The sequence below is a fragment of the Castor canadensis genome, chromosome 11, assembly GCF_047511655.1.
Source record: "Castor canadensis chromosome 11, mCasCan1.hap1v2, whole genome shotgun sequence".
In the NCBI taxonomy this organism is placed as follows: Eukaryota; Metazoa; Chordata; class Mammalia; order Rodentia; family Castoridae; genus Castor; species Castor canadensis.
Genome location: NC_133396.1, coordinates 11,536,359 through 11,548,664, shown reverse-complemented (window position 1 = coordinate 11,548,664; position 12,306 = coordinate 11,536,359). Strand labels below are relative to the sequence as shown.

At 34.3% G+C, this 12,306-nt stretch overlaps 1 protein-coding gene across 1 annotated transcript in view; it reads right to left on the bottom strand.

Annotated features, from left to right (window-relative positions):
* Window positions 1-9,779, bottom strand: part of Abca9 (ATP binding cassette subfamily A member 9) — a 64,352-nt gene extending 54,573 nt beyond the window's left edge. The window contains 7 exon segments of the mRNA XM_074045264.1: window positions 540-605; window positions 607-644; window positions 1,771-1,935; window positions 3,749-3,956; window positions 5,498-5,599; window positions 6,907-7,218; window positions 7,561-9,779. Of these exon segments, the coding sequence (XP_073901365.1) occupies window positions 540-605; window positions 607-644; window positions 1,771-1,935; window positions 3,749-3,956; window positions 5,498-5,599; window positions 6,907-6,924 (597 nt within the window). The 5' untranslated portion in view covers window positions 6,925-7,218; window positions 7,561-9,779.
* Window positions 9,780-12,306: the final 2,527 nt, after the last annotated feature.

Below are 12,306 nucleotides of genomic sequence, written 5' to 3'. Positions count from 1 at the left end.
TATCAACAAACAGACAGTCAGCATTAATCAAACTGCAATCTCGGGCCTTTTCTCTGAATTCTAAGGATCCATGAACATTTTGTATTTAAACTCTGTAATAGTCCAGCTTTTGGCTTACCTCCTTAGAACATCTCTGCTCACCATCTTTACTGGAAAAAGTAAACACAAGTTCTACTTGTGTTTTAAGACTCACTGGAAAAACACTTCAGTGATAAATCTCCCCTGCTATTTCTTGTCAGAGTATTTTCTGCTTCCAAGTTTGGCTAGCACACCATTTAAAATCCTATGATAAACCCTAAACCTTTATCAAGACTGTATATTGGTATACAGTCTTCACTACTAGGATCTTTTGATAAAAGGTCTTGTTGTTTGCTTATTTTCTGATCCCCAGTTCTTTGCACAATGGTTTGGATATTAAAATTGTTTGGTATATTATGCTTATTGAACAAAGTGAATAAATGATAAAGTAGGAAAATCATTATCTTCATTCATCAAAATTTAATTTTTACACAATTAATTTCCTTTAACTTAATACTCACTTCAATGATGGCAGCATTAACAGCAGCTTGCAAGGCTACAAAGCCTTTCTCCCAGAACATTGAACCTTTCACATGTTTGTTTTTTGTCCATTACTTGACAATGAGCTTTAGGAAAATAAGAACACACTCATTATTATGATATAGGACAGTCTTGGTAAAAAGATAAATCAAAAGTACCAATGTTACAAAATGCATTCAAAATCCACAGTACTACAGAGCATGGTAAGAATTCTCAGTTGAGGTTTGTACAGCATGCACAGGAGGAAACACCAGAATTGCTTTGTTAATGTTTTAAGACAAGTTCTCAATGATTTTTCTAACAATTTCATAATTTTCTCAATTGCAGAATATTTTGTTTAATTTTCCTTTTCTGTTGTTTGTGCCAAAAAAAAAAACCCCTCCACTAAATTATCTTTAAATGTTTGGTAATTATTGAGCGAGTCTTTTCTTGAAGTTTTATTTAAGGGAGTAACAGAAGTAATGGTAAATATAAATTCTTAATGAAACAATGTACTTAAGAATAAAGGTTTTATTTTAATAAAGCTCAATCTCTTATGTTTAGAAAGTAACACAGGCTTGTGCATTCCATTTTACCTCACATGTGCCCCCTATAGCTAATGACATCATAGCCATCTATCTTTCTATCTACTAGCTGTCTATCATCGATCTATCTCATTTATCTATCTATCTAATCTGTCTATCATCTATCCACTTATCTATCTCTATCTTTCTATCTATTATCTATCTGTCATCTATCTACCTCATTTATCTATCATCTATCTTTCTATTTATCTATCCATCATCCATCTCTGTCTACCTATCATCTATCTATCTCATTTACCTATCTATCACTTATCTATAATCTATCTATCTCATTTATCTATCACCTATCTTTCTATTTACATCCATGTCTATCTATCTATCATCTATCTATGTATCTATCTATCATGTATCTAATTATCATCTATCTGTCTATCCATCTGTCTCATTTATCTATCTGTCATCTATCTTTCTATTTATCTATCATCCCTTTCTATCTAGATATCATCTATCTTTTTATCTACTATCTGTCATCCATCTCTATCAACTATCTATCATCTATCATCTGCCTATCTATCTATCTATCTATTATCCATCTGTACCTATCTATCTACCTATCATCTACCTACCTATCTAGCTATCTATCATCTCAGCAGCAAACACATGTATTTTTTCTTACCAGTAAAGTTACCTGAATGGTCTCTGTGCTCTTTCATCTTAGGGATTCTATGTCCCCAAGAAAATTTCAAATGATACGAGAACATATCATTAAAGATGATTCTCACTGCATCCATTGAATAATTTAAATCCAATTCATTCATGCTGTTTTCATCAGGCCATCCCATTATTGTTCTTCCTGCCATGTAATGAAAGGGAATAGCTAAGTAAGAAGATTTCTATGTGATCTAAAGACAGAATGCCAGATTTAATTAGAGGTGAGGTAGGGTATTTCTAATGCTCTAGATAAAACTGCCAACTGCTATATGGCAAATACTTTTATTGAAAACATATTACCCTTTTCTAAACAACTATTAACCAATATTTAAAGCACAATGAATTTGAAATAATATCAATACCAATCCATCCACTTAAAGTCATGTTCAGATGGACCTAACTAATGGCAAAATATGTACTATGTCTATTTGACAGTGGTGTCAATGTGGTCAAATTTCCACAAACAGCATACAATAGTTAAATTTGGATAGTGTTTTCTTGAGAGGGTGTTTGTCCTAAAACATATGAGATATTAAACCCAAGCCGTTTAGCCTACATAATTTGCACTCTGGATTTTGTTGAGTACACACTCCCAATGCATTCCAACATGCTTCCTTGCTCTGCATGTGTTGACTGCAAACCAGCAGCTGGATCCAGAGGCTCAATCAGATTCATGTCTAACCCTTGTTTGCTAGACCATAGGTGATAGTAAGTGTTTTTTCAGAAACTCATAATTTCTGATTGTCTCTCTTTTAAGATATTAGCAACCATTAATGCTCAGTGCCTAGATCCATTAACTTAATGGGGATTCCAAAATGCTAATGGTTTATTTCCTTTAATTCTTTTTTTCATAGAAAACATTTACAAAACAGTAATTTGCACTGTCTATTTCGTTATGCAATAGCTTGGTTCACATAGGACACGTGATTGTATTTCCCCTTTATTTATAAATTTTCTTAGTAAGAACTCATTTACAATCATCTTCTAATGTAAAGCAGTCAGTTATATTTTTTTAAATCTCCTTCCGAAAGCATGGACTTAAATAACTTCTTGATGAGTGTTGAATCACTGCACTGGCTGAAGCTTAACATTGGTTGCTGTGTCCTTTGGACATACCCATGAGTTCCTGATGACTTCCTAGCCCTCTGGAATGTCATAGCTCCTCGCAGTGTAAATTTACTATTCCAGACTTCTGATCCTCCTTTCTTCAATGCTGAGACTCCTGTCTTTCAGGGTCAGAGAGTAAGATAGCAAGACTCTTCCATATTTACTTATTTAGTCTATTCCACTTTACACATATAATAGCCTCATAACAGCATTCTAATTCTACACTACCAATATAACTACTAAAAATGGTTTCAATTGCTACTCTCAAATTGGCCATCTCTGCTTTCCCATGGACACTTATTATGTCCTGTGGGGGAATCTCCTCAGGCCTTTCAGATAACCCACTGCTTCCTTTGCTCTCTTACCATCCCCAGAGAGACATTTGATGCTGACATGTGGCGATCAGTGCTTCTTCCTCACTCACTTATATTCTGGTGTACAAGTAAACACGTTGTCACTGAGCTTTGTCATAAATATTGCCTGTGGGGTTTGAGCATTGCTATCTAATTTCTGTCTCAATTTTTATGTATTTGAAAAGATTAAAAAACTATGCTGGCATTGCCATCTAGATTTCCAGGATTTTCTCAAAAACATGCATTTAAATAATCCAGGACTATCTCATTTTGATATGTACTATAAAAGATAATAACCATTTTAGCACAGAATTTCTTACATGGGACACTAGTTAACACAGTAAGAAAACCTATTTAATATTGGAAAGGAAAATACATTAATGCTGTTAATAAACTAAAAACATCAACGTTTAACACAATCTATCAAGGAAATCCTAAAATGAATTTGTGTATTTTACAAATAAGGAGATTATCATGAACTGCCAGGAAACATACCTTTCAGGAATGGGGCTGAAGCTACCTTGTTCATTATGGTGTGGGCAGTTTGGGATTCAGGTGCAAATTCAATAACATAGTTAGAATCATTAAAATCACCTACATGACCCAGATCCATTGCAGGCATTTGAGGAGAGTCGTTAACTTGATGTAAATTGGAGGAGAATAGGTATGCAAACAGTACTAAAAGAAATGAACAAAACCATTCCTACATAGCAATGAGAGAAAAATAAAGCAAATCAATAGGTGTTCTACTACAACTGAAACTACTCAATCTGTTATACACTTTGCATTCCACTCATTCTCTTTGCTATTTTCAATGTCTTGATTTTTTTTGTTCTTTAATCTGTGCATCTTAAAATATGGACATAGTTCACTAAGATAGAGTTGTGACTTTGATTCCAATTATCATTGAGAACCTTAGTTTATCATTCTTTAATGTGAGATTGGATTGCTTCATGAGTGCCCTTAATGGCTTATATGATGTCAAATAGGTAGGAGGCCTGGAATAAATAAGTAACTTCTATCAATGAAGAGTGAGGTTGTATTTTTAGCTTTTGTTGCTTGCATGTGGAAGAAGATAGTCTCAAAATATTACTCACAGAAAGAATTTTTAAATGCTTTCTTACTGTGATCATATTCTGGAATTGGAAATGCAACTGCATTTGAATCCCAGTGCGAAGAACCCACTTTATTACTTTTGCTATAATTCTAAACAAAAGGCCTTTTCAAAAATCATATTTTTCACATAATTTTAGCTGTGTATTGATTTATGTCTAGGTTCACATTTATAAATCTCCATAATGACAAGGTAGATGCAATGTTTATTAACAAAAGCTAAAAGTTTGGAAGTAAAACAACTCTAGAGTTGATCTCAACCTTAACATTCATATTTATATAATTCTTGCTGCATGTAGAGAGCTTTGTATTCTCTATTCATTGGAAATCCACACATTCAGTACATATTTGCTGGCTAAGCACACACACACACACACACACACACACACACACAATGTTCATAAGATGACAATATACCAACTTTTATGAGTGATTTTTAAATTATTTATTGTTTTTGAATTTATTGACTGCTAAACAAAGCTTATCTAATCATTGTTATGAACAGAAAAAATACTATTTTAGTAGAGATAAAAATTCAAAATGTGATTTTCTTTTCCCATCCATAGTGTATTTACTTGGAAGCAATACAAGATTGTCATTTTCTATTTTTTTTTGATTGGCACATATATTTTTGTATATTTATGATATACAGTGTGATGTTTTGATTTGCATCTATATTGCATGGTGAATCGACTCGAGATAATTAACATGTTCTAACATGTTACTTTTACCACTTCTTTGAGGTAAGCATGTTCTTTTGATTGACGTTTAAACTTTGGGTTACTTTTGAATTCTGTATTACATTCTCCCTTTGTCTTTTACTTTGAGCCTGGACTTCATGCCTTCATGAGACTTGAGTGAACTCAGATGTTAATAATTATCTTTTCAGTATAAAGATATGGATTCATATTTCAGGGAACTTCTGAAAATGAGTTCCTTAAAAGACGTCTCCAGTAAGAAACATAATAATTACTCATCTTATTCGTAAAACAGAAAAAGTCTAGGATTTGGAGATCGAGAGCCTATTAATTAGAATATATATGAAACATTAAGTAATAAATATAAATGTTTGTGTTGCTAAGAAAATATTTTTCCTCTTGTAATTGTGAAAACAAGCACACTGAATCATACCAAGAAGGTCTCTCTTTTCATCCTCCACTTTTTAAGACAGTTCTTGCAGAGAAGAGCCCATGTTTGCTGACCCACACTTATGTGTCCTTTGTTCATTTTGACCTGTTTATTTTCAAAAGAGGAAGTAAAGGAAATGTGGAAGTTTGAAATAGAAAACACTGTGCAAGCAAACAAAAAAGCAATATTTTAACAGCTGTTTCCAATTGCATGCTTAGATAAGGGTGCCAAAAAACTGAAAAAAAATTAAAAGGAAAGAGAGAGAAAAGGAAAAGAAAGATGCTCAAACATAGTATTGAAAGTAGTAAAATTAAAATTAGGAAATAGCACTTTTCCTCATTAGACTGACACAATTTAGAGTTTAATGGTATCAAATATAGTTGTCCACAACTCTTGGCAGTTGAACTTTCTAACAGGGATAAAGGAACTTCATGTACTGCCAAAGTGGGTATAGACTCATTTATTTCAGCTAATTTGTTACTACTTAAACCTTCAATTAATTTTGCTCCTGGGTATGTATTCCAGGAAAATTCTCTAATGGATTCATGAGGGGATCTATACAAAGGTGCTCTTCATAATAAGGATTATTATGACATGTGTTGTAAAACAAGTTTTGACAGATATTTCCAAATATTGCTATGCAGGAACCAAGCACATTGAATTGGTATCTAATCTTAAAAACATGATGCCAATTAAAAAATAAGAATGAACAAAAGGGAAAAGGTTGAAATTTATATCACAATGTCACTAATATGAATTCACACCATATGCAATACACATTTTCCAAAAATATCCTGGAACTAAAGGATCGCTATGAAATACAACAGAAAGATTACCTTTGGCCGTTGGAAGTAGGAATAAAGGTCAGCTGTGAGACTGAAGTTAGAAGTTAAAGGAAATAAATAACCCAGACAGGATAGATGCTTTGTATGTCACAAACTCGAGCATGATTACAACTCAATCTTTTCTTGACTTTATATAATTGAAGTCCAAGAAGTCTTGAGACAAATACCAAAAAACAAAAACAAAACAAAACAAAAAACCCCACAAGTCCCATAGCATCAAATGCAAAGGTAAGTGGATGGAAAATGCAAAGAAATTCCACAGAATTTTCTGTTCCTCATTATGGCTAGATTTTCCAGCGATGTCGATGAATTCTCAATAATGCCATCAAGAAACTGTGACAGCTGGAAACCCTGAGTAATAACAAGTGACACCTTCAGTTAAGAAGTTCGTGCTTAGTATCTAAATGTGTTGAGTATATTGACCAAGTGATTCCGTGAATTAATATGAACATTTATGAATAAGAATATTGCATAATCTAATTGTCATGAGTTACTTATTTCTGACTGTTAAGACTAATTTTTTGCCCTACACATCTTATGCAAATAGCAGGAAGAAAACATACTCACCATTGTAGCACAAAACATCTGGTTAGCTTAAGTTGCTCTGAACAGGAAATTATGTGATTTAGAAATAATAAATTGGTCACAAAAAGCCAGTCAATTCCTAGTCAGATAGTATTCCTGCTATTCAGAGAATAAAATACATTGCACAACAAATCAGAAAATTCTCATATATTTAGTAGGATAAAACAAGGTCAATAAAGAATTTTCCTAAGTATTCAAGATGAAAATATTTTCAAGCCAGTTAAAAATGACCTCCCCCCAAAAAATCAGAAAATCTTGTATCTTACCATGTTTATAATTCCTCTGACACTAAAACTGAAAACAAATAATAAAGAATAAGTAATTCAAATAACTTTGGAGATACCTCATACCTGCAGAGAGGAAGCATAAAGTTACATTCTTTCCTGGTATCCAGGAGCCTATTCCATTATTTGTCCAAACATGCTTTAGTCATGGGATAAGTTGAAAAATCTTGGCTCTCCAAAACTTGTTCTTTAGCCATACAATAAAAAAATATTCAGATGATTTGAAAAATCGAAATGACTCACTAACAACTTACTATGTTTAATGATTTCCACCCAAATGTTTGGCATTTCTCTTGCTAGTCTAACTTTATATTTCCAAATGCAAATAGGTACAATTTGCAGTTTAACTTACTCTCAAGAAAGCTGAAGCAAAAATGTGCAAACAGTTCATCCCCGGGTCTCTGTGTCCTGGAGAAGAATTCACATTCCTTTTGGGTCACTACTACCTCATGGTTTTCATTTCATGTTTGTTGTGAATAGTTCTGTTTGAGAGACTGGTTTCCGAAGAGGATTATGGTCTCAGTTCAGATAGCCTGCCAAACCCTCTCTGCTCACATAGTGACTCCTGTTCTGGTTCCCATTTTTTTGTCTCCCACCAGCTCCTCAGCAGGCAATTCGTGGTTGCAGATGGTTGGCTGGACATATCCAAACATTAGGAACTCTCAAACCGAGGGGAATCTAGTCGTTCTCAATTTGCAAGTTTTCATATTAGGCTGTCACCAGAGAGTTGACCCTCAACAAGGTCTCTCAAACAAAGATAGGTAAAAAGCAAATTCAGGGAAGGCAGAACAAAGCAGAGGAGAAAAGAATTTTTATGATAGGTGCAAACATGCAAATTGGAGGAGAAAGTATCTCAAAAACATTCCACAGAAAGTAAACTCTGCATTTTCATCTGCATCTCAGCTGCATTTGCACGCATGCAAATAGCAGCATCTTTCTTGAGGTAAAAAATAGAATTTTTAGAGCAATGTCATATATGTACACATGTATTCCACAAGACTTGTTGTTTTTGCAATAGGTCCCCAGAAACAAACTACCCTTTCTGTAGGCAGCCACTGACTTTTAGGATGTCCTTCTTTGTTGTGTTGTTAGAGAAACATTTAGAACAGATAATAGCTACCATTTTTTTATTGTTTGAGTTGTTTGAGCATCTCCTGTGTGTAGAAGCCAAGGCATCACCCGTACTGAATATTGCTTCGATATTTATTTAATCGTATTTATTCTTTCACTAATTCTATGAGATCCAGAGATTTCTTAGCAAGCAATTTTGTAGCAGGACTGAACTCATTAACCACGAGACAACAACAAAAGATTTCTGATTGTTTTTGTTATGTCCACTGTCATCTGTAGAACGTGCAAATTAATCACATTTAGTAACATGGCTCATACTAGGTGCACAGAAAATATAGTTTAGGAAACTTCTTAGTTCCTAGAAGAACTTTGTGTCTCAGAGTTTGAGTTCTGGCTCTAGTTGACCGTACGTTCTGAGCTTTGTTCTTTTTGTTCCATATGTTGGCCAGTTCTTTCACATTTAACATGCTATGTAATCTCTGTGACATTGTAACAGAGCAAACTCACTCTCTTTGGCTTTACTTTCAACATTTTCTTGATTAAACTACATGAAACTACATTAAACTCTTCTAAATAACTTTTAAAACCAGCTTGCCAATTAAAAAAATAGTTCCCAATCCTTAGTACTTCCAAAAATAATAATTCCATAGGATTTCAAAAATGGAATGGCACCAATTTTGCAATAAATGTATTTCTTTAGCAACCAGGTTACTCACAGCTTCTACTGTGTGTGAAGTACACTTAAAAGTGTTTTTGTATTTTGCTTTTTTTAAGGGGAGTGGGTGCTAGGAATCAAATCCTCACATGTACTAGCAAATGTTCTCTCACTGAACTAAACCTCCATCCTCACAACATTAATCCACATGATAATCCTATAAACTAGGCACTTTTATAATCAATGCCACTGTACAGATGGGAAAAGTGAGGTCTAGAGTTGAAATAACTTTCCCAAATTCACACTGTTGATGAGTAGTAGGACCTGAGTAAATCTCTGGAGTGTGAGCTTAAATAATAAATGCTGTTCTGGCTGTCTCATTAATGCATGTGTCTGTTCATTCAATTACTCTCATGGAGATGTACACATTTTACAATTTTCTTTGCCTTTCGCTTCATTTATTTTGCAGCAATATTCTCCAGTGTCAGAAGCCTTATAAATTTCATGTGACATACTTGCATCAAGCTCAAATGTTCCTCTTGGGATCCTTGCTGGCTGTTTATATGTAGAATTCTTGTCACCCTGGGACCTGAGTGTGGTCCTTAACACTGTATGAAAAAGCAGAACTTGGATATATCCCCAAGAGTGGTATTGCTTTACACAATGGAATTTTATGCAGCCATGAAGAAGAACGAAATGTTATCATTCGCTGGTAAATGGATGGAATTGGAGAACATCATTCTGAGTGAGGTTAGCCTGGCTCAAAAAACCAAAAATCGTATGTTCTCCCTCATATGTGGACATTAGATCAAGGGCAAACACAACAAGGGGATTGGACTATGAGCACATGATAAAAGCGAGAGCACACAAGGGAGGGGTGAGGATAGGTAAGACACCTAAAAAACTAGCTAGCATTTGTTGCCCTTAACGCAGAGAAACTAAAGCAGATACCTTAAAGCAACTGAGGCCAATAGGAAAAGGGGAACAGGTACTAGAGAAAAGGTGAGATCAAAAAGAATTAACCTAGAAGGTAACACCCACGCACAGGAAATCGATGTGAGTCAATGCCCTGTATAGCTATCCTTATCTCAACCAGCAAAACCCCTTGTTCCTTCCTATTATTGCTTATACTCTCTCTACAACAAAATTAGAGATAAGGGCAAAATAGTTTCTGCTGGGTATTGGGGGGGGGGAGCGGGAGGGGGTGGAGTGGGTGGTAAGGGAGGGGGTGGGGGCAGGGGGGAGAAATGAACCAAGCCTTGTATGCACATATGAATAATAAAAGAAAAATGAAAAAAAAAAAAAAAAGAAAGAAAAAGCAGAACTTGATTTGCAAGGACAAAAGAACAATGCAGCCCAGCTGCGTGATAACAAGGGGTAAGAATGTCTGCTTCCCCCCCACCCCACCCCCGGGACATTCCTGTTCTTGCTTTTCCTCCTTCCTCAGATCCCGCCATGCTGGTTGCCTGTGGGTTTTGTCAGAAACCTTCCACAATTGTCTTTCGTTCTTAAAAATATAATAATGAATCTGACTTGGTCCTATTTTATGCATTTTGCCTCAAAACATTCTTTGTAAGATATATTCCTGCACCCCACTTTTTTTTCATTTGCATTTCTTAGGTACATTTTGACTAAATTCTATTATCTGCTTATAAGAAGCCTCTTTTTTAAAAAGCAGTATTGTATTTTTTCCTATACGTGGCCTGCAAATGTTTTTCTTGAGGTAGGAATGTAAGTACCTAGTACAGGCCATCCATTTCCTGCCATCACTTTGTTTTAGTTTTTTTAAACTTTCCTGTGGTTTTGCATTTTTTCTTTTCTACACTGACCTTGTTTTCTCTGTTCCTTTCTCTAAGTTCCTGTTTATCCCGCCTCTTATCTAGAAAGTTCTGGATATGAATTTTGTTCCACCATTAATTGCTCTTAAATGCTAACAAACATATTTGATCCTGTACTAATCTGACAATGAAAAAGCCCAGCCTATTTATCTATCCAGTTTTCTCTTCACCCTTCTTGCCCCTTAGAAGGTGTTTTGCGTGTTTGAAGTTGCAAGTTCTGCTCTACTCTTTCCTTACAGTGCAATGGTGGGCAAGGTCTTAGTCATCTGTGCGATCCAGAACATTTATCAAAACGAGAGTACTTTAGAATTTAGAAATTTAGGATTCAAGGTATGAGATGGATAGAAGGGAATAAGACATGTAAAATATTTAGCATAGTACCTAGCAATGAGAAATTGTTCAAAAAATTCTAACAACTAAATTTTCCAAAGCTTGTCAAAACTGGACATTGTAGGGACTTTATTGTTATCAATCTTATTGATTAAAAATATACCACCTTATCAACTTAACATACATTTCTTAGACTACTTGTAATATCAAGAATCATTTCATGTAATTTTTGGTCATTTATAAATTAATAAAGTTATAAAAACTTGTAAATCTTTTGGGTTATAAACAATGAAGGACAGAAATGTAACTAGGTCATGTTAATGAGGGGGCACTTGTGGGAGGGGAAGTTTAAATGAAGAGGGTAAAGGAGGGTGGATACGGTTGATATATTTTCTACATATATTTGAATATGGAATGATGAAACCTGTTAAAGTCATTTTAAGAAGGAGTTAGGGGAAGAGGGAGAATAATGGAGGGATGAGCCAAACTGGGGTATAGTGCATAAATAGAAATGTCACAGTGAAACTCCCCATGCAACTATTATATACTAGTAAAAACATTAAAAATAAATAACTAAATCTGTCCATTTCCTATATATATATATATATATATATATATATATACATATTTATATTATATATATATATAGTTTTGCTCTCGTTTCTAAGAGACCACGTCTCACCATGTTGCCTGACTGGCTCTGATTTCCTGGGCTCAAATAATCTTACTTCAGCTCCCCAGTAGGTGGACACACAGACTTGCCCCACTAAGCCCAGCTTCTTGTCAACATGTTTTGACTATAGAAAATATGTCCATTTTCTCTCTCTATATACATATAATATAGATAGATAGATAGATATAGATAGATACACATATAGATAGATATAGAGAGGCAAATATAGATATATATACAGATATTTACATATATATATATGTAAATTTGGTACTGTCATTCCATTGTGTTTTGGTTTTTATTTTTGGCTCTGACTGAACTGTCATATTCACTTTAAAAATTACATGTTATTGCCTCATATCTAGTTTTGTTGATAAAATGCTTATTTAACTTTGACATTAATTTAAGGTATTTTGTTTTTCTGACTATGATATTTCAGAGGTTTCTCTTTAACCACAAGGATGTGAAATATCACAACAATATATTCTGGTGTCAGTTTTGTTTTGTCCTGCCTGGCACTTTGTAGTCACT